At 46.2% G+C, this 23,926-nt stretch overlaps 1 protein-coding gene across 1 annotated transcript in view; it reads left to right on the top strand.

The window, feature by feature from the left end:
• KIAA1328 (KIAA1328 ortholog) overlaps positions 1-23,926 on the top strand; it is a 134,787-nt gene that overhangs the window by 14,737 nt on the left and 96,124 nt on the right. Inside the window, exon 5 of the mRNA XM_066602634.1 lies at positions 11,142-11,257. Coding sequence (XP_066458731.1) covers positions 11,142-11,257 — 116 coding nt within the window. The remainder of the gene's footprint in view (positions 1-11,141; positions 11,258-23,926) is intronic.

The following is a 23,926-nucleotide window of genomic DNA, read 5'->3' as shown; positions in this document are numbered from 1 at the left end:
TGAGGAGAAGAGAATATGGCTAAAAGGAGCCTTAAAATGTGCTAACGTGCTCGTTTAGGACAATCGATCGAGCATCGCTATTTTTAAGTAACTGCCTACTCGGGCAAAAAGATTTGAGGGGGGGGGGCGGCGGGGTGGAGCACGGGGTAACGGGGGAGCTCTCTCTCCCCCTCCCCCCCGCCCCCTCCCCGCACCCCCTGAATCTTTTCGCCCGATTAGGCAGTTACTCAAAAAAAGCGAAGCTCGATCGAGTAATTGCTCTAAATGAGCACGTTCCCTCATCTGTAGTGCTGAGTGATTAAAGCCACATAAACCATCTGTGAATGGATATAAGAAAGAGATGTCTAACTTCTATAGCGAGGCGCTCCATTGTTGGACACAGTTCTTATATAGCGAGGCGCTCCATTGTTGGACACAGTTCTTATATAGCGAGGCGCTCCATTGTTGGACACAGTTCTTATATAGCGAGGCGCTCCATTGTTGGACACAGTTCTTATATAGCGAGGCGCTCCATTGTTGGACACAGTTCTTATATAGCGAGGCGCTCCATTGTTGGACACAGTTCTTATACAGCGAGGCGCTCCATTGTTGGACACAGTTCTTATATAGCGAGGCGCTCCATTGTTGGACACAGTTCTTATATAGCGAGGCGCTCCATTGTTGGACACAGTTCTTATATAGCGAGGCGCGCCATTGTTGGACACAGTTCTTATATAGCGAGGCGCTCCATTGTTGGACACAGTTCTTATATAGCGAGGCGCTCCATTGTTGGACACAGTTCTTATATAGCGAGGCGCTCCATTGTTGGACACAGTTCTTATATAGCGAGGCGCTCCATTGTTGGACACAGTTCTTATATAGCGAGGCGCTCCATTGTTGGACACAGTTCTTATACAGCGAGGCGCTCCATTGTTGGACACAGTTCTTATATAGCGAGGCGCTCCATTGTTGGACACAGTTCTTATATAGCGAGGCGCTCCATTGTTGGACACAGTTCTTATATAGCGAGGCGCGCCATTGTTGGACACAGTTCTTATATAGCGAGGCGCTCCATTGTTGGACACAGTTCTTATATAGCGAGGCGCTCCATTGTTGGACACAGTTCTTATATAGCGAGGCGCGCCATTGTTGGACACAGTTCTTATATAGCGAGGCGCTCCATTGTTGGACACAGTTCTTATATAGCGAGGCGCTCCATTGTTGGACACAGTTCTTATATAGCGAGGCGCTCCATTGTTGGACACAGTTCTTATATAGCGAGGCGCTCCATTGTTGGACACAGTTCTTATACAGCGAGGCGCTCCATTGTTGGACACAGTTCTTATATAGCGAGGCGCTCCATTGTTGGACACAGTTCTTATATAGCGAGGCGCTCCATTGTTGGACACAGTTCTTATATAGCGAGGCGCGCCATTGTTGGACACAGTTCTTATATAGCGAGGCGCTCCATTGTTGGACACAGTTCTTATATAGCGAGGCGCTCCATTGTTGGACACAGTTCTTATATAGCGAGGCGCTCCATTGTTGGACACAGTTCTTATATAGCGAGGCGCTCCATTGTTGGACACAGTTCTGTCATTGACTGTTTTTATAAGTTGTATGAAATGTATTCCTACACAACTATACAATCGGGTTGTTTGTAGAGGTGTCATGGATCCGTTTTGCCAGCATCCGTTGCTTTGTGGGTTGAAACGCATCTGTTATTAGAGTTATGCTGAGCTAGGGGATAACTTTCAGATGGGTGCAGGTCCGACTGCTGTTATTCCCCCCCCCCACCCCCCCCCCCCCCATCCCAAAATCAGAGCCGCCTTCTTGGGATTAATGGTTCAAGCAGTATGGCCGCCACCACCGACCTGAAAGCTATTCCTTTACATTGTGTGACACGTGGGAGCCCTACTTGGTGACATGAGTTGTCACTAGTAGCGGTCTGTTCTAACCTTAGTGTGTTAGCGCCAATTGGGCGGTGTCGGACTGGATAGAAATGCCTAGCTTAGAAGGGAAGTTGTGAATATATATGTATTTCCAGGTGACCGAACAGAAACGGCACAGCTCTGTGCTGAGAAAAGATGGTCCTGCATTGTTGTATGGGGGGTGCAAGCGTTTACTAAATCGGGAGGTTGCGGCTCCTCGCTGCACGTCAGGCTCTCAGGAATCCTCCTGGCGTGGAGAGTCTGAAAACTGGCGCAGCCCTAATGCGTCTCCCAGCTGCGGGCCTGGACTAGACGCTGACACCTGTACTCGCACTCGGCCGGCAAACCATCAGGCCAGATCAGTCTAGACTGGATACAGCTGTAGCAAATGATCAGCTGGGAGAAGGATTTGCTCCATACTGGTTCCACACACTCAGAAGCACGATTACGGGCGTCTGCCATCCCAGCAGGGCGGGTGATCACAGCACATCGCTCACTTGTTGGGGTTGCTTGGTTCGCAGTTTACCTGAAAACCAAGCGAAATCGGAACTTGTAAAAAGGCGTTTGTTAATTTTGAATGTCTGCCTGTTCTCGTTGAATGGGAGCGGGTGGGCGGGCGGAAAAGATCTCCAACGTGCTCAGTCGCCATTCATTTGGCGATTATCACACCCGTGTGAAAGCAGGAGGGCAGTGAGGGTCATGTGACCGAATAATCTTACAAGACTCCATCCTAATGGGGCCCGAACAATGACACGTCACTCCTCAATGACATTTGCAACAGTTTGTGGCGTAGAGTGTTAAGACAGGAGTATGCAGTCCTAAGCTCTCGCTCACGACCTGAAGGTTGCGAGTTCAATTCCCGCATGATTCAGGTAGCCGACTCAAGGTTGACTCAGCCTTCCATCCTTCCAAGGTCGGTAAAATGAGTACCCAGCTTGGTGGGGGGTAATAAATAAATCACTCGAAAGCACTGCAGAATTAGTTGGTGTCATACAAATAACAAGATGTATCTTTATTTTATTTTTTTTACATATTATGTTAGATTTTGTTGTACAATGGTTGCAAACGTCATTGAGGAGTGACATTTCATTGTTTAGGCCCCATTACGATTACTGCTTTGTAAGCTTTTTCAGTCACATGACACTCGCTGGCCTCCTGCTTACTGTGACAACCACTTGGTGATCCGCTCTAATCTGTGGCTGGTGATGGAGAATGCTGGGAGCTGTAGTTCTGCATCAGCAGGGGACCAGCTGTCCAACATCTGTGACCAGCTAGGGGCGTTGTATGTAATTGCTGGGTGCTTACAGACCGCCAGATACAGGAAATGGCGCGCTAAAGCCTGCAATCTCAAGTTTTGTTGGCAATTCTGCATTGACATCCACATGTATCTGTGCGGGTTTTGGCGTGGAATGCCACGGCTGCAGTGTGGGTTGTGGAATAGTGACTGCTAACCAGCGTTGGTAGTAATCTGAAGTCCGCTTCACCGGGTGTGATGGCATTATTCTGTCCCACTTACTGGCAGGCGCCATCAGAAGCGGCGCGGTTAATGACTCCTCGTCCCCGCTGTATTATCACTCGGGTGCAGGGGAGGTTTAATAAGATCCCAGTGAACTCTGCCGCTGAGAATATATTTACCTCTAATTGCCTGCTGGGGTCACCTGATAAATTAGCCGTTGCCCTCTCACTGCGGAAGCCGAGCGTCTCCAGCCGTTAGCCGGTGCGCTGTCCTTATCTGAGAGCGACATTGCTTTAATGCTGACACGGCGAGGCTGTGCCGTCCTCGCTGGGAACACACGGAGATGGCGCTTTACATGAGGCTTTTCTTCTGTTCATTGTGTAAATTATGCAGATTTGTACGTGAGTGATCGGGGCGAGGGCTGCACCTCCCAGGGATTCCTTACGCCCTTGATATGTAGGCAGCGAGTTGGCTTTCTGCCTAGGACTATATGTTAGCATTACTGCAGAACTACTGTTGGTGTGAACATGGCCTATGTCTTGTGCTCCAGGTTTTGGTGCGGATCCGCTGCAGACGTCACCCTTTCATTTGAAGGTGTGACATTTGTTGCAGATCCATATCCATGTACCAATGATGCGGATTGTGACTTGGGTTGTTTTATTTTTTTTTAATGGTTTTGATTCAAACTTTGGTGTAGATTTTTCATTGTAAACCAATTTTTGCTACGTGAGGCGTACCCTAAAGGAGAGCGAAACAAACCCCTATAGAAAGATATCAAGATAATGGATGTCCCTAGGATGGCTAAAGCCCTTAGTAATAGAGTAATACCGTGTTTCCCTGAAAATAAGACCGTGTCTTATATTAGTTTTTGTTCAAAAAGGTTTAAAGGGGTTGTCCCGCGCCGAAACGGGTTTTTTTTTTTTTCAACCCCCCCCCCCCCCGTTCGGCGCGAGACAACCCCGATGCAGGGACGTACAGAAAGCTTACCGGAGCGCTTACCTTAATCCCCGCGCTCCGGTGACTTCAATACTTACCGCTGAAGATGGCCGCCGGGATCCTCTGTCTCCGTGGACCGCAGCTCTTCTGTGCGGTCCATTGCCGATTACAGCCTCCTGATTGGCTGGAATCGGCACGTGACGGGGCGGAGCTACACGGAGCCCCATTCAGAAAAGCAGAAGACCAGGACTGCGCAAGCGCGGCTAATTTGGCCATCGGAGGGCGAAAATTAGTCGGCTCCATGGGAACGAGGACGCTAGCAACGGAGCAGGTAAGTAAAAAACTTTTTATAACTTCTGTATGGCTCATAATTAATGCACAATGTATATTACAAAGTGCATTATTATGGCCATACAGAAGTGTATAGACCCACTTGCTGCCGCGGGACAACCCCTTTAACTTTTTTACATGTATAGCTGCCTGGACACTATTTAAATTGACTTTTTTTAATTAACTGTTAGCAGGGCTTAATTTTGGAGTGGGGCTTATATTTCAAGCATCCTCAAAAAGCCTGAAAAATCATTTTGCATCCTCAAAAATTCTGGAAAATCATGCCATGTCTTATTTTCAAGGAAACAGGGTAGTACACATGTGGGCCCCGACGCCCTTGTTTGTGTATTATGCCTTATATTGCATATTTTATGTATTATCTATGCCAATCTAGTAAAACAGCAGTAGTTCATCTGCATATGGATGGTGCAAGATGTCTGCCTTTACAGACTTTCAGAGAGGGTGGAGTGTTGGTGGCCACTGTCTTAACTATAGAGGATGCAGGGGATGTGGTTGCACCTGGGCCCAGGAGCCTTGGGGAGCCCATAAGGCCTCTCTTCTCCATGTCGGGAGCCCAGTACTATGAATAAAGCATTATAGCTGGGGGACCTGTTACAGGTTTTGCATTGGGGCCGGGGAGCTTCAAGTTACGCCTCTGCGTTAAGGGATTAAGAGAAGTTGCGGGCCCCAAGATAAACTTTTGCACCCGGGCCCATGAGCCTTTAGCTACGCCCCTGTTGGTGGCGGTCTAGTTGGAGCGTCTGTGAGCAAGACTTGGTGTGATCCCGTACTTCTGGATACTAATCCTGACGGCACCCACTGCTGAAGGCAAAACATCATCTGCTAAACATAATAGTGACCTGAACGGTAAACTTGATAACAGACAGAAGGGTGTTGAAGCAAATTGTGACCTCTAATAGAGGAAGACTACTCCAGCCAAAGTGCCGGCCGCGCTCCATCATCTCCAGCAATCTGCTAGTCAGAACAGAGCAGCAATTCTCAAACCGCTAGTTGCAGAAACGAATGCACAGAGATGTCTACAATGGTGCTGCAAGCACAAATCCTGGTCTGCTGTGACTGGAATCGCGGTTTGGTCCAACAAATCCTTCTTTATTTCCCACCACAAGACTCATTTGTGCCTGTCGAGCTTCAAAAGAAGCCTATCGTTCCACTTGTCTGCTTTCCACAGTTAAGTATGGTGGTGGATCCATTGGTTCGGGCAGCCATCCCATGGTTTTCTGCTGAACCTATTGTCACCTTAAAAGGGAAAGTGTCTGCCAAGGGCTATGTTGACATTTTGATCGATCGGTCCACCCAGTGGTCCCGACCTTGTTTCCTGGCGGAGATGCGAATTTTCCAGGATGATGATGCTGCCATCGATGCCGCTCGGTATGCCCAGACGTGGTTTCGGGAGCAGGAAGTTCAGCATCTTCCCTGGCCGGCACAGTAACTAGACCGAACATCGAGAACAAGACTAGGAACATGTTATCCCTATCAACATATCCACCGGGAGGCCTGAACACTTATTGCATGACGAGTGGTCTAATACTCCATTAGACACCATTTAGCGCATGTCTGAATCTATTTCAAACAAATACAACATATCACTATGTACCTGGGGGCGGGGCACATGCACCCTGGGTGGGGTGGGGTTGGGGGGGGCACATGTACCCATACAGAGAAGGTTCAGTACAGCAGATCTTTGTTTTAATTGTTTCACAACACATATGAAACCAAATCACCACATATGTGCAAACCTGGTCCATGCTAGATTTAGAGTAGATTGGATGCAGCAACTTTGCCACGTACAAGTACCGGCTTGCATCTGAGAGTCTGCCGCCAATCTAATTCTGGATTTTGATGTGGAATTGCAGGCAAGTTTTAAGCCATTTTCAATTCTACTGCCTGCGGATTTTGGTGCAGAATTTACCGCAGCTGGCTGTACAGCCTGTAGGCGAGTTCAAGCCCGCGTGAAAGCACCCTTACAATGGTACACGGACATGCCAAAAGTCATGGGGCATGAACTAATATCCTGTAGGACAGCTCTAGCCCAGTGAAATGCAGCAAGTCGACGCAGCATCAATTTCAACAAGTCTAGAGAGCCACCCACAGGTTTGTGATGGTTGTAGGTGCAGGATCTCTGGAACGAATGGACCTCTACAGCACTTCCCATAAATGCTTGGTTGGGCTCGTGTCGAGCGAATGTGCAGGCCAGATCATTTGTAGGAACTCTCTAGGATGCTCCTTGAACAAGTTCTGGACTAGGTCCTGATGGCACGGTGTTTTATACTCCTGGAATATCCCATTTTTGTGGTGGTTTTTGAAGGGCTTCAAATGGTCACCAAGCAAGGAAGCATAGTGGGCACCTGTCATGCCATGAGAACACACCCCATACAGTATGGAGCCACCACCAGCCTACACAGTGCCTTGTTAACCACTGGGCTCCATGGCTTTATGGGGTCTGCTCCACTCATAAACCCTGCCATTAGCTTGAAACAATTGGTACCGTGACTCACTGACCCATGCCACATATTGCCAGTCCCCTAGGGTGTACTTGGCTAGCTCATGAGCGCAGGTGAGGCGCTGTGTCCCATTTCGTGAAGTTAGAGCCACTCTGGTGGATCTTCTGTCCCATATCCCATGACACTGTGGATCGAGGAATCATAATAGCGCACACAACTTCAAAAATTAAATGTTCCATCTGTTCGGCACCCGCCATCACGCATCGCTTGAATCCGGTAATTCATGCCGCCTTGCCGTGGGCACGCTGGCCAGCGTTTAGCCTCGCTCACAAGATAACAACCTATACCGCTGTGGGTGATCCCCGGCCGTTAGCTGAGGTAACACCGCTTCATTTTACATACTGCCATCCCATGACTTTTGGCACGTTGGTGTGTACTCAGAAGCATTCTGTATAGTAGCGCCAAGACCAGTGCGGGCACCTTTTTTTTATAATGGCACAAGTTGCAGAAGAAAGTTTCTCATTTGTCCTCTCAGGTTCTCCTGTGACCAACGTCCTGTGAAAGATTGCGTCTAGAACCTGGGAGCATAACGATGACCTAGATCCGGGCGAAGATGTCAAATAACACATTAGATTCCTAATATTGGACTGTCAGGAGAGTAAGACGGGTTGCTCTTTCGTGCCCATATTTAGCACATAATTGATCTTTCCGGGCGCGCTTTGCTGGAACAGGTGGCGAGAGGTAGCGGCCGTGATGGATATCTCTGCTTAATACGCTCCCTGAGTTATGGGCTTCCATGTTGGATACAGAGAGGCGCAGCTGAAATTATCTCATTTAGATTAGGGAGTTCGGCTGAGCATCTAAAGCGCCATAGATTGTGCGGCCCGGCCATCTCTCACGCTATTAACTCTGTGCTTAATATTTAGTTAGCAATAAAATGCACCATTAAGTGACATGCGAATTCCATAAAGGAATCATTGCTTTGTGAAAGGCTTTAGCATTCAGATGCCCTTCTCGGCGCCAGGTGTTTTTAGGAATTAGCTCGCATAAGCGCCGTTATTAACATCTTACCTGCTGGAAAGGCTGCTGATCTCCAAACACCACTTTAGTGTGTTGTGTTTTTATGCTAACCCATCCTCCCAGCACCGTGTATATCGGGACGGAGCCGATACTAGAGGGGTCTGCGGGCATCTGCTAGGTCATTTGGGGGTTTTAGTGCCCCCACATTTTTTGTACTTACGAAGTGCAATTGGGTTTTACGGTCTCCTAATTGTTTTTTCTCGAGAATAGGAGCAGATATGAACATTAGACACCATTTAGAGGACTCGGAGATGAGTAAGACAGATGGCAGCGTCGTCCGGCACCCATGCGATGTCAGCGGGAATCGGAAGCGGTTTTAGCACTTTAAATGGTGATCGTGTTCCAAGAACAGGGTGTAAGCTTATATTTTCATGGCTTGGGTGGAATGACGTTCATTGTTAGTTGAAGGTATGGATGTGAAAAATGTGCGTTCCTGGGTGCGACTGTTGAAACCCGAATGTCACATGAGAGCGTACTAATGGGTCCCCAGCCACGCAACCGCCAGCATAAGTGGAGCAAGCGGTTATGGAGGACCACTTATTGACTGTGGAGGAGATTACGAACAAAGTCGGCATTTCCGTTGATCTGTGCGCACTATGAAGGCCTGACGATGCAGAAGGCCTCCTTCATGTGGGTGCCACAAATATTGACCGATCACAAGGCTGCCTGCGTGCCAACGTGTCAGATAATTTAATCAGTTGGCGCAATGGAGACGTAGATGGCCACATGTTTTCCGGTTGTACCATTCTTGTATCAGGGATTTTCCAGTGGGCAAAACGGACCCCTAAAGAAACGTTCGTAAAGGCCATGTTGTTGATGTAGAAAATGTGTACGTCAAGGGAGATTATGGCAAGTTAAAATCCAGATTCTGGGGTGAGTAGTGTTTTTTTTTTTGTTTTTTTTTTTTTTCCTTTTTGAAGAAAATAAACAGACTTTAGAACTTAAATGCACCTCTTATAGCATCAGGCCATAGTCATCCTTAAGTCCCATTTACACAGAGCAATGATCGCGGAAAAATCACTAATCAGCGATAGTTTTAGCGATAACCGGTGCATTTAAATGTGCGCCCATCGTGCACGTCTCGTGCACTGCTAGCTGATTGTTAAATTCAGTCCAACCTAAAATTCGTGGTTCAGCCTTATCAGCAGTTCTCCATGGGAGTGCTGATAGCATTGTTTCCCATAGAGAACAAAGGATCTGAGTGCAGATAAGAGCCTCTGGCTATTTACTGCATTCAGGGAAGGCTTCATTTGCTCACTTAATTGGTATTTAAGTAGCTGAGTAGCTACTTAAATACCAATGATGGCATACCAATTATTTATGCAAAATGATCGCTTAAAGCTGTCACTCAAACTGAACGATTATCGCTCCCTGTAAATGGGCCTTTACTGGGGACAGAAATTTGCATTTGTTTGGGCAAAACTGAAGGGATTCTTGTAGACATGGTGTTTGGTACTGGCATAGTTGTATTAATAACTAGCCCCCAATGACCTGAGTGGCGGACATGACGCTTACCGCCAACAACTAAAGGCCCTTTTACACTAGCCAGTTTAACGAGCGCCAATTGGCAATATAGCATGTTGATTGGCCCTTGCTACCACCGAGGAAGCATTTTTATGCCTCACAAAAGATCTGGTTGCCCAACAAACGAGCGTTTGCAAACTCCTCGATTGCTCATTGGCATACTGACGTGGGCTGATGGGTCAAACAATTGTTCGTACACAGGTGACCCCTGTTAAAGGGCATTAAGGTGGTCATCTCCACTCAGAGGTGAGGAGCAAGTAGTGATTACCTTGGTTGATGGAGGAAGTAGTGGAGAATTAAATGCAGGGCACTCGGAAAATGAAAGAAGAGGAAAAGACGAGAGGGGATGGAAATGGTGGCTCAGGGGTTAGCACTGTTGCCTTGCAGTGCTGGGGTCCTAGGTTTAAATCCAACTAAGGACACCATCTGCATGGAGTTTGTGTTCTCCCCGTGTTTTGCGTGGCTTTTCTCCTGGTACTCCCGGTTTCTCACGCACTCACTGACAATCCTGAGATGATCTAATCTCGTAAGCCCCTCAAGCTCCACCCTGAGATTACACAGCAGTCGCAGTAAAAATGTGGGTTAGGATAAATCTACACGGGAGACGCGGTATGTGGCTGAGAAACTCTGCCCGATATCGTGCCCGCCAATGTGCGTTCTATCGTGCCTGCCAATGTGCGTTCTCACGATGATGCCAGGCAGTTCTTATTCAAAAACTCCTGCATCACTTCTGTGAAATTGTGATCCTCACACACGTTTCCATTCAAAATAGTGGCGTTCGTATTCCTGTGCCTCGCAATTCTCAAAACTCACGAGACTCTTGCCAGTGAAAATAAGCCCTTACTGTGACCACTAATGCACGACCATTGCAAGAATTTTGCCTCGGCTTTTATGCAAAAAATTTTTTTTTAAGCGCTACAAAAATCTAGATGGAGTCTCAGAATAACTGTACCCACCTCACCCCCGCGCTGTATCCCTTCATCCGGCTTCATTGGGATCGTTCTAGCACTCAGTGGGGGGTCTGTAGTCAATGGGTGACAGAACACAGGTTTTTTTTATTTGATTCTGCTTTTGATGTCCATTTAATGGATCAAGAAAGACACAAGAATACAAAACGGACCTGTCAGACATGGATGCAATGGGAAGCAGACCCTGTCTGACAAGAGAGGAGAAACCAGAGCTGCAAACCAAGCAGTCAGTCCAGCCTCACTGAAGGATGTCCTGCTGAGTCTTAGGCTAATTTCAAACTGGCGAGTGCGATATCGGACCGTGAATCTCCGCCCCATATCGCGCTTGCCAACATGCAATGTCCCCGTGTGTTAACGATGGTCCCGGAGACCCCCTTACTGGGTCCCGACTCTGCACTCTAGCGGTTTCCGTGTCTTCAGTGTCTGCAGTTATTTGCTTTGCGTCTTCTCTAACCTGACCCCTTACTCCTTCCAGGGTGAGCGAGGAGAAGGAGGTGACCGAGGAGCGTTTAAAGACGGAACACGAGTCGTTTGAGAAGAAGATTCGGCATTTGGAGGAGCAGAACAACCTGATTGCTGCGGAGAGGGAAGATATCCTTTTTGTCTTCATATCCCCCCCCCCTCCCCTTTCGCTCGGCTCTGAGTTATAATTGCGCTAATTTATGGAGAGGAATAAATCTGCATGTGTTTCCATTCAGTAGCATGACTTATCAGCATGGGACGCTGCCTGCGTTCGGCTGGAAACGGCTTTCCAGCTGTTCCCTCCATGCTTTCCTTCTATGAAATCGACATTTGTCAACATGAATTTCCCATTCCCGCCTGCTGAACAGGAACACTTTCCATAAGGATGGCGGCCTCACAATCACTCTGCATTGCCTCGTTGTAATCAGATTTTAGGGTACATTCACATCACGCCCTGCAGGCTGCCAAGTGTTAATCTGATTAACTCTTACACCGCAGGTCTGTAGCACAGAAGCTACCTCGTCCTGGCGAGCAGCTATTATGGCCGACCGTGACCTGCCAGCGCTTTACTGCTAGGCGGACGCCTCTAGCCACGTACTGCTTGTTTAGTGACCATAGAATCACGTGAAATGCGCTCGTTTGTGATTGATGGGGGGCGCTAGTAAGAAAATGACCATTATTTATTTATTTACTTTCAGAATACTTAAAGGGATTTTCTAGGGAAATACTATTGTTGGCCTGTCAGGATGGGTCCTCAATAGTTGATGACTGGGATTCATTGCTCCTGATTGGCCACTCGCTGTCAGCTTCAGTACATATAGATAGGAGAGTAAGTTGCTGCTCCAACCCCTGTGTAGTGGCCAGCGCTTGTAATTGCAGGTGCTGCTTTTGTTAAAATCTTTTTACAAGCACTGACCACTACATCGGAGTTGAAACGATCTACTTCTGCTCTGTACCTAAAGTGTAGCAGCAATGACAGCCAGTCAGCTGATCCACCGGATTCCCAAGCAGTAGACCCCAGCCGATCGACCATTAATGACCAACGCTGAGAGTATTTCTCTGGAAAGCCCCTTTAAAGTATATAGTAATTTATCGTTAAGATTTAAAGGCAACCTTTCACTGTATTCCAGATCTAAACTATTGATAACCTATCCTGTGGATATTTTATCGGGAAGTGTCCACCGTTGGGATCCTTGCTGATCAGCTGATTGAAATGACGGCAACATTTAGATAAGTGACGCTGTCAGTTCAGTACATATCAGGCACAGTGCCATACAGTTTATGGAGGCTGTACCTGGTATTACAACTGAGTTCCTTTCACGTAAATGGTATGAAGCTGCTCTCGGGCCATGTGACCGATGAACTGACGTCACTTGTCTAAGAGGCTTCGGAGCACCGTGGCTTCTTCAATCAGCTTATCGTCAGGCCCACACTGATCAGCTGTTGGATGACCCGTTCTGACGAATCCTGGAAAACCCCTTTTAATCAAGACAATTAGGATGTATAGACTTGTTTCTTACTTTGTTATGCAGTGCCGAAATAAAGTAAGCATCTGATTCGTCACACAAGCCATAAGACTAGGGCTACACGGCTGTGACACATCATGCAGACAAAGGTCGCAGTGTAGCCGTGTAACATTATATACTAATCTAATCGATGATCACAAGAACGCCGGTGAGTTTGGATTTCTTGTGATCGTCGGCTCCCTTCCACTTGCAGAGCGGCTGCATTCACTTCTACTAGTTGGCAATGTTTGAGAGCTGTACGGTGATCTTTAGCCTATCTTGATACAAATTAGTGGTTACAGCAATTTTCTACCTGCCTAATGCACACTGTGCGCTGCTCTCTGATTGGCTAGTGCTGATCACAGGAGCAACTTTGGTCAGATTGCAGATGTAGTCTAACAATAGCCATGCATTATGGGCATTAGGTAGTCTGAAGACTGCAGCTGCCATATTGGATCGCCAAAACCGGGACCCAGAAGCGGTGGATTGGAGGGGTGGCAGAGAATAACAACTGAAAGTGATACACACGATCCTCCAGACCCAGAACAGTATTTTGTCCTGAAACTGGATGGATGCTTTAAGGCACCATAACATCCTTCATCCGTAGCTAACCTGCTTCTAGACTGTTTCCAAGTATCGAGATTGTTTACGTCAAAATGAAAAGTTAAAATCCAGGATTATACAAAGATGGATGCTTTCATCAAAAAATAGCACCACCCCTGTCCACAGGCTGTGTGTGGTATTGCAGTTTAGACTCATTCACTAGATCGTTATGATAGATCTGTAATGAGCAACTTGCCCACTGTTATACATACAATATCTCTATGGATATGAAGTGAGGAGGCGACCAGTGAGGACCAGCTCAGTAGGTCATTCAGTTGTCTTATTGATCTGTGGTCGTTACTTAGGACTGTGTATTACGGTGTTGATGTCTCCCTGTTTTTCTCCAGGAGGTCTTCTCTTATATTTGGTTCTTCAGGCTTCTCTCCATGATATGTGACTTTTATGTCTGTCCATCTTGATCCTGTTGGCCAGTTGTGTCTTCTCGTATGGTAAGAAACCCGAAGGGCCTTCTACTGAAAGTTCAGTGGGATTTGGTCAAGGAGCCACTACTTTTATTTTCCAGGCTGTCTTTCGGATTCTTAGAAGTGTGGCGATACGGTCATCTGGAGAACTTCACTGTTTCTTTAGAATGACCTGTCTTATGTATGTTTGGGTTGGTTTCTCATTGATGTGTTTGATTCCTGGGTAGCCTCCATAATATGCCGGGATTAGATAGTTTCTCTGACCGGTGGTTTGTCACATGGAAGCTTTATTGCTTCTACTGCCATAAATGCTTCTGTAATGTTCTAGCAGAAGGGTATCTATAATAAGCCTAATAAGCGGTATAGTACTTGTATTAGAAAACATGGCCGCTCACTTCCAAGAACAGCACCACACTTGTCCACAGGTTGGTTGTGGTATTGCTACTCATCCTCATTCTCTTCAGTGTAGCGGAGCTACAATACCAGACACAACCTGTCAACAGGTATGGTAATACAAGAAGCAGCAATGTTTTCTTGGTCCTGAATGATCCCTTTTAAGTCCTCTACAAATCTGTCTTAGCTTCCCAAGAAAAATCCCAGATGTAGAAATGGCACAGCATGCTGCGTTTTGGGGTAATGACAACTGGCATGCTGTAAAGCCCAGCGGGCCCATTATAGTCAGTATGGTTCACTGGGTTCTGGATCCACTGCTCTCATGATAGAACCAAACCATGAAAGTAAGGATGCAAATGATAAAGAAGCCTAGACGCAATGTATTCCCTGCCGCCATGAGTAATACTAGAAATGGGGGGTTTAACCTGCAGGCAGTGTGGAGTAATGAGAACCTATCCTCCCCGGCTCCGGACCCTCTGAAGGGGTGAAGTCTACTGCAGAAGACACAATCCATAACCAATCTGCTATGTGTGCACGCTCTTCAGAGTAAGTCTGCAGCGTTTCTGTGGATAGTCGGCTTTACAAGTCTCCAGCCGCCGTCGTGGATCTGTAGGAGATTGTTTGTATATGTAACATCTGCTCTCCAAATCCACAGCTGCTGTTTTCGGTTTTGCTGTGGATTTTGCCTTCTTCATTAAAGTCTGTGCCAGAAGCCTGCAAGCTTTCTGCAGCTAAACCTTCCATCACTGATTAAGGCCCAATGTCCACGGGCAGATCTGATTTGCGAAATTCACGTGGGTCACTCACACAGAAGATCCGCAAATCATGCCGCCCATAGAGAGGATAGAGATGCATGGGCGTCCGCAAAATCATTAAAGCATGCGGATTTGATTTGCGGACCTTTCATCCGGAAAACAAATCGCAGCATGCTCCATTTCACTGCGTTCCCTCACCAACGGCTTCCATTGACATTGCGGACGGGTCGCGGATTCCGTGGGAAAGCAGGAGTTTGAAAAAACTCCTGCAGCGCATGTTAATCCGGGTATACAGGCAGGTAGGAACTATTAGGGGCTGATCCAGGGATTAGTCTGATTGCCACTAGGGAGTCGGGAGGAATTTTCCCCCAAATGGACTAATTGGCTTCTGCCTCTTGTTTTTTTTTTTTTTTTGCCTTCCTCTGGATCAACAGCATAGAAGGATAACAGGCTGAACTAGATGGACATTGTCTTCATTCGGCTGCAGATTTTGTCTCGAACTGTGACATAGAGCCGCATGCGGACTTTGCTCCGCCAATGGACAGGGCGCATTCTGCCTGCGTATCGGCACCAAAAAGCCACAGATTTTGATGAGATTTTTGAGGCAGAATTCGCCGTGGTCAGTTCTGCTGTAAGCAAATGCCCTCACAGAATGCAATTTGAAAAGGTGGAATCTGCACCGAGAATGTGGTTCTCAGATTCACATGCTGTGAATTAAAAATCCGCACATGTTAATTTCCGTAGCAGATTTTTTTTTTCTGCAGCGTCTGGACCAGATTTTTAAAATCTCATCCACTTTGCTGTTACGGTAAATGCCTCAAATTTTCCATGTAGGGTCTGTATGGAAATCCCGTGCGGACACGACCTAAGGGTCCACATGGAGTTGATGTGCTGCAGATTTTCCACAGTTGGTACAAATAATCAGCAGAAAATCTGCATGAAATCTGTATGGATGCGAATCGGCTGCGGATATTATCACCTGCCGAAAAGCTGCAGCAAATGGGCTACATGTGAGCGCCCCCTACCGGATGAAAACTGTGCTGTGATTGATTATTATGGGCAGTTTTTTTTCTTTCAGCCAGTTTTATGATTGTCTCCCTTAGTGCTTGTGACTCGGCTCGGTCCCTTTAAGTTTATGCACTTATTTGTTTCTCTCTGTTGTCAGCATGAAGCATTCTTTTCCATTTTGGTTTACAAGAAATACAAATGGCCGTACATTTCCAGCCCCGCCATCAAAGCCATTGCGTTTATTTAGTGTATTTTTCACATCCGATGCTCGGCGCACTGATTTCAATGCAGATTTCTCCATCATCCTGTGTAGAGGTTTCAGCTGTAATACCCCGAGGGGCCGACACCAGCGAGCCACTAGATGGATGACATGTGCTTATGTTTCCCCATCGAGCCTTCCAGTACTTCAATACCCCAACATTTTTTTTCCAAAAAAAAAACCTGCCGAAAAGGGATCCAATATTTTCCCCCGTAGCCCGCCCCCCACCTTGAATGATTCTCATTTTCATTATCGCAAAATAATTGATGGAGTTTCGCTGACTTGCCGCAGTAATGAGGTTTAAACGTAATAATGCACTCCTTTCTAATAACTGAGCACTGCTGGCGTTTAAAAGCCTCCTAAATCAGTAGCTTTACTATGAATTTATTAGGGGTTTTTTGGCATTAGCTTTAATAGTAGTTATTTACATAAGCGTACATCCCATTAACCGCCATCAGGGCTGGAAAACATGCTGAACTGTTCATATTTTCATATAATTATTGAACATAATGGTTTCATTTGCATTTCTAAACCGTGATGCCGCTGTCAGGCTTCGGAAATAGTGCTTCGACGCAGTCCCTATTTCACGGACGCTTATTTGACATCATTACATTTTATGCTAATCTGCATCCCTTGGATCCCATCAGAAGGACAGATGCTGATACTGTAATATACAGCTCCCTCGTCCCATTGCCCCACTGATACTCGGAGGGCGATTTAGTGGCTCTCAAGTACTTCTTACCTGTGTCGAGGAAGTGAAATGGATTGCATTGTGCTCCATCAGGAGCCGGAGCAGGAAAGCCGACTATTGGGATGTGCTTGGAATATTAGTAGAGTAGTTCCTATAGAGTTCTCTCAATGCTGTCCCTACATCTATTAGATGCTGTGGACATCATAGGGGTAACTCTTCTCAACATCTTCCTCTAATTCTGAGGGAGCCGTCTGCACCAGCAGATCTTGGTGGGGATCTGGTGCATGCTTGTCATGCGGTGAAAAGTAGATTCAGTCAGACGTGACTAATGGCCCTTTTACACACGAGTCAAACTATTCTCGCTTGCCTGAGTTAATGAGCTGGTGACGTCATCACAAGCTTGTCTGCGCTCGGGTAGCATGTGGAAGCTGCATGGTTCTCGTTCATCCATTCAGTTGTTGGCTGCGTTTAAACTTAATGATTATTGTTCAGAAAATCTTTTTAAAAAAAGCAAAATGGTTCGGTCTAAATGTGGCATAAACCATTAGCTGAAGTAGCTGGAACTGCGGAAATCCGTTATTTCATTAATCCACTGTGTGATTCACAATGGTCCAACTGCTGGCACTCCTACCCATTACAAGAACAAGGGCGCTGAAGGTCCCCAAATGAATAGGGCATTGATCATTATTGTTCCCTTTATTTCAGTGAGTCTGCTGGAGATGCTCGATACTCAAGTGGCAGCGGTCACCTAAAAAAAAAAAAAGGCATGGAAAATTATGTTGGCGTAAAGTTTGGAACTGCTGCCATAGATGCCAGCATGAGGGAGGCATTCACTTCATCCAGTTTTGCAGAGGGGCAAAGCAGATGATGTTTTTGGAGGGGAAGAGTTTGTAACACATAACTGTCCCTTACTACCAATTCCCAGAATCCATAAAAAAATGGCCCTGATAGCGTAAATAGCTGGAGAAAAGAGAGGGAGGGAATGGAAAGTGCCTATGATTGCAGAGTTCCTTGGCAGCCATGGCAAAAGAGGAATAAATTAGGAGAACACAAGTAACCCTACTGAGAACAAATGACTTAAATTGCCCGCATTCTCCACCACATAAAATGGAAGGCAACAAGGGGATCTTAGCTCACTGTGTAAAATTTAAAGACCTACAAATCACATAGCAGTGTAAGTCTATTGTGGAAGAAGTAGTGCACAGAAATGTATAAGTTCAGAATAAGTTGGCAACATCTGTATTGATTGTCTTTATCAACTTGAACTTGCCAGTTCCATTAAAAGGAATGGAACAATAGTTTGCATGCGTGGCTAACATTCCATTTGGGTGTCTACTGGTTCCCTGTCCTTATGAATGTTGAATGCCCCAGCAGTTGGATCTTCACCAGTTAGTTATCCCCTGTTCTGCAAATGGGGTATAAAGTCTTTTCTTAATGCAACCCCTTCAAGACAGTACTGTCTCTTTACAACTTCCAACTCCCTGTTTGAACCACTTAATGACCTAAAGCATGGACCTTCCTGCCCTATGCTTGCTGAAAATCATGTTCCAGAGTAGTAGTTGTAATGGAACCGGTCTGAGCCTTCTTTCTTTTTGGACTTTCTGTTATATGTTGGAACATGGCTGCACACTCTGTTACAAGAGCATTTCTAAGGTAGGCTGTTGATGTCAGTGAGTCAGTTGACTTGGTGAGGTGTTGGAATAGGTCAGGACTTTGTGTTATCAAGTTCTTCCACACATACTTCCAAAATATTATTTTGCGGACTTCTCTTGTGCCTGGGGACTTTTCTGTTAAAACTGACAAGGCTCTTCCAAAAATTGATGCACATGGGGACTGAAAGCTAGCCTGTCTGGTTGCATCTGACAGAAGTCACCAAGGCAAAAATTGCTGAAAGAGTTGTCAGAGCACATCACTTATCTGGGGAAGAGATGACATCGGGATGCACTATGGGAAGAAGGCCAGTGGAGGCAGGGTGATGCTCTTGTCAATGTTCTCACAGTAAACCTTGAGCCCCGCATTCATTGGGCAGTAACGCGTACCGCCTACTTAAATATTGTTGGAGACCAAATCATGGCAGCAGTATTCCCCAATGGCAGTGCCCACTATCGCCAACATAACACATCCTGCCACACTGCAGAAATGGCTCTGGTGTGGTCCGAGAAACCTAATGGTGGTCCCAGAGATGCTTGAACCAAAATCTGGGATGTGCTGTATGGTGGACTCGCACAGTTTATCAGTTTGTTTTGTTTTTCTCGCCATCCCAGGCTTCTCTAGAATTTGAAATACGCCCCAAAAATGCATATAATAAGTGTTGAAAAATACGTAGTGTCCCAAGTGTAGAAACGCCCATATAGAAAGCAAAAATACAAGCATACAAGTGCGAGGGAGGGGAGAAACATGTTAGACCGGCAATTTTGAATGCCACCATGTTGGATTCAACTCTAATGTTTCCAACGGAAAGGCAGGTTTGTGATATATACAACTGCTTCATCTTAACATAACTTTTTGTTTTCATGCTAACACGGTGATTTTTCTTCATTCTAGGCAATGTGAATGATGGAGTTATCTCCAGCGGAATCTGTTGAGATCATCCTTATGGCAGGTGAATGAAACACTTGTCATTGCTGCAGATTACCATCAACACCACCCAACCATGTCTTTGGCAAACTTCTTTCCAAAGTCCAAAAAACAGGTTCTGTTGTTGATAAACCAAAATGTGGACCACTAAAAACCGTTACTGATGAACCATTAACATCCGCTGTTTTGGACTTATCAGAGACAGAACCTGTTTCTTTGCATTTGGAAAGACGTTTGTTCACTGCATTGTGGGTAATGGGAGGTCCAGTTGGGTGGTGGTGATGGAAATCTGCAGCGATGATATATGTGCTTTGTTCATCTGACATAAGGACAAACTCAACACATTCTGCTGGAGATAACTCCATCATTCACACTGCCTGTAATGAAGGAAAATCGCTGATTAACATGAGAATGAATAAAGTCATGTATAAATGAAGCACGCCATTGTGTTTCTGGTTAAATTCTCTGCCAGTCTGATACATCACACACCTACCTTCCCATTAGAAAAACTAGAATTAAATCCAAGATGGCAGCATTCAAAATGGCCGTCATGTTGGTGATCTTGCCCAACCGCTTTCCACCTTCACCTGCAGGTTGCATGCAAAGTTGCATCACAGTCAGAGGTTGCATCAGAGAGGTTTCCACACTTTGGAGACACCCTGTATAATGCCATGGTCTCCCTTTGCCGTGCAAGTGATTGCCCGCTGCAGTCAGGTCATGTAAGGACGAACGGACAAGATTTGAAGCTTGGTCAGGGTTCATCAGAGCCGGAGACCCAAGGGTTATAAGTACAGATCATGAAGTAGTTGGGCTGTTCTCCGTAATCCTGGCTGCACAGCGCCCGTTTCTTCAGTATAATGGCTCCATTTTCCAAAATGGGCCAATGAGAAGTCGGCTTTCATGCGTTGTGCTGGGACTGTTGCTGCATTATGAGATGTGTGTGCGGCGGTGGACTTGGCATTGTGTGTACATGCAGCGCGCACGCCATGGTGCTCGGCCCACAGCTTTATCATCGTGACTGCAGACTTACAAAGTGACTCGCTGGCGTTAAGTCCACATGCCGCACCTCCCAGTGTAAGTTGCTTGGAGCAAAGCTTCAAAGGGGATTGTGCCACTTTGAAGATTGGAGCTTAGAATACGGCTTGAAAGATTTGTGATGGACCTACTGTGAGACGGAGTGCAGGCTAATTTTCTTTTTTGTAATATGTTTTGAAACTTTTTTTTTTTTTTTTTTCTTCAGCGTCTCCCCCCTCCCCCTCCTTCCCATCTCTTCACTTTCTTCCAAGTTGTTCATGTAATTGGTGGGAAAGACTTTTTTGCTTCAAAAGAACCTTTTATCATATTATTAACTTTTGCTGCTTGGGGAAATCTTCCGGCCTGATTTATGTCTTTTAAGACTAGAGTCCTGCAAATGTCCTGCCAGACGGCAAGCGGTTAATCGTTCGGCTTTTGAGTTTTCTCCTTTCTGGAGAACATGAAGGGATGTCCTACAGAGATGTGTTCTGTATATGGTGCCGACCTGTCTGCACCCCCATGTATTTGTTTATAACCACCCTTTGACATGAAATTTAAGGGGAACCTGTCACCTACTTTTAGCCCTGTAAGTAGGCGACCCGCTGAGGCTAAGGATGTAAGCACTTGCCTCCCCTGCTATTCTCTTGGTGTCAGCGCTGGAAGTGGCCGCTCGGTGTACTAAGTGGCGCGCAACGTAGTCCACCTGTTCAGAATGGGCAGACTCCATAGTGACACTAATGCATTGAGCGTCGGCTTCCAGCACTCACACCGGGGGAGGTAAGTAGAACACTTACATCCCCGGACTCAGCGGGTCACCTACTTTAAGACTATAAGTTTAGCTCCTAGGACTAAAAGTAGGTGACAGTCTCTTTAAGCCATTTGTAGATTTGTGTCAAAATCTGCATGTTGGACATTGGGGGGCCTTGGTGCAGATTTGTCTACATGGAAGAATATTCGGGTGTGTGAAAGCAGCCCAAGTATTGATTACCTTTTGCGGCATGCTATACAGCCACCTCACGACTGTCCTACATATACAGTATGATGATGGCAGTCTATAATAGCTATGCCCTCTCCTCTTTTGATGTCCTATGTTGCAGAACAGGTTTAGAAATGCAAACGCCTCCTTCATAAATGGCTCCTGTGCGTTTGTGACTCTGGAGACTTTTGTGTCTCCGTCCCCCTCCTTTTTTTTTTTTTTGTTCACTTTTGAACATTTTGATTGACACAATGGGGGTCATGGGACCTCTGTGCTCACAATAGTTTTTAATTGACACACAGAGATTAGACAGACCTCCCTGAATTAGTCATTGTCACTTCTAGGTCCAAAAGTCCTGATAACACATTAGCAAAATTGTCACCATTGTGGGAGTCCTTTTGAGGGTGTTGTGAACTATTGATGGCTGAGCCTTAGAACAAGCCATCAACAGTAGTGGGGATCTGCCGTCTGGGACCCCATCTGCTTAGCTGGTCGCCATGTCATTGCTCTCATGCTCTGAGCTGATTTCTGGAGGAATTCACTTAAATGAGAATTTTGCCTGTAATACGAAGCCTGACCACTGCAGTAGGAACGGAGCTGTCTGCTTCCTGCAGAAATTGGCTGTGTGCATAAGCGCACCAGCTCAGCTAGCAGCTTAGTGGAAGAGGCTGAGTGGCATGCCTGGCCACATCCCCCTCTATCTGCCTCCATCTTTCAGACGGGGATTCTGGGGACATGGCACAGGAGGCTGGCCAAGCTTGGGAGGTGGAGGGGGTACACTTTGAAGCGTACCCTCCAATTATTATATAGAATGTGCCCTAAATCTATACTACAAATGATGGTAAGAAACCTTGTAATATTTATTACAAAAAAAAGCCCTTCTCCAGTTATCAGTCTTTTCTGCCTCCACCTCCTTAACTGTTCACTGAAAGAATCCAGGCCACGATGAGAGGGGTTATCAGTCTCACTTGAGACCAGGTTAGATCACTGCCATAGAAGTCTATGGAGAAGGGTGGTTGGGGAGGGAGGAACTGCAAAGACACACAGATGCTGTTGTAGCTGCTCATGTTTTATCTCGCCTCTGTGCTGGACTCATAGCTACACTGCTCCGCACTGCTGTATAATATCCTCCATGCTGCTGCTATTCCTGAAGGTGTGCCACAGAGAGAAGGCGAGCAGCATCTCTTCTGTGTGTGCATTGTATAGAAGACATCATAGCAGCTAGTCTATACCAACCAGCTCAGGGAAGACTTGAGAATTGGAGAGAAATTCTACAGAAGGGCAAACCTGCTAAACATGTGCCTTAATGGTGGAAATGGGGTTATTCCTCATGTATTATTATATTACTTATTCTGAATTTTCACCTGAAACTAGATTGACAGTTTTTTTTTCTTTTGGGAACAATTTTCAAAATGGAAGAAAACTTTTTTTTTTTTTTTTTCTCTCAAACCTCTTTACCATGTAAGGCCTCCCTCACGCAGCTGTTTTTGTACAGTGCATAGAGCTGCCTTTTCAGCGCTGCGCTAAACGCTGTACAACGCTCCCATTCATTTCACTGGGGCTGCTCACACAAGTGTCAAAATGCTGCGCTTTAAGAGTTATGTATGTTCTATTTTTGGCTGTTTTCAGCTGTGTTGCCCATTGGAATGAATGGGCAGCGGTTTCAGCGCCAAACGCCAACGCTAGTTACACTACCTTTTAGAGAAAATAAAAAAGGCAATACTCACCTAGCAGGCGCCATCTGGGTCCCTCCCTCTGCTCTCTGGCATTCCTGCAGGCTCCTGGGCACTTGTTAGCGCCAACAGCATCTTTTGCTGGTAACTGGGTTTGAAGACCCCGCCTCCAGCAAGAGATTGCTCCGATTGGCTGAGCCAGCTCTTGATGAACCAATCAGTCGTTCAATTAATGGCTGTGATTGGTGTATCCAAGCCTGCCTGGAGATCCAGAGAACTTTTTTTTTTCCAGCTCTACTGCAAAAGCAGCAAAACGCATGCCAATGATGCTGAAACCGCAGTAAGCAACGCATTGAAAAACGCCTGTGAGGGGGGAGGGCTGAGGGGATGTTGTTCCATGTGATTTATGGAATGAAAAAATCAGACCAAAATCTGGATGGAGATAATCGTATGAGCAGTTTTTTTCTCTCTCTTGGCCAAACGATCTGAGTAAAAAAACAAATTGCAGTATGCCCTATTTTTGTCCGATTTTCTGACAAGTCGTCCACTTAAATCATTTAAGGATTGCATTCATATAAAGTGGTGGTGATCAGTTTTCCACACATGTAACCATTGATTTCTGTGGGCTGGCCCTGTAATGACATCATTTGGGCCTCCTTGCGTTTTTACGTGGGTGGAAAATGGATGGAAATTGTGCATGAAAATCGTATAAAAGAATCGGACAACTTTTTAGCGATCCCAATTGCCCATATGAATACAGACTAAATAGGAAGTGATTCCGGCACCAATAGGGACTGGGGATGTGTGATGGAAATTGGTATTTCCTCTTCTTAGCTCTTGGCTTGTTCTTGTTTTTTTGCAGCTTCAGCATTGCTTGCCCGCAGTTGCAGCTTCTTGTCAGTAGAGGGCAGCCTTCTCTCAT

The sequence above is a fragment of the Eleutherodactylus coqui genome, chromosome 5, assembly GCF_035609145.1.
Source record: "Eleutherodactylus coqui strain aEleCoq1 chromosome 5, aEleCoq1.hap1, whole genome shotgun sequence".
Lineage (NCBI taxonomy): Eukaryota > Metazoa > Chordata > Amphibia > Anura > Eleutherodactylidae > Eleutherodactylus > Eleutherodactylus coqui.
Note: the sequence above shows the minus strand (reverse complement) of the source record. Positions and strands in the feature narration are given on the sequence as shown.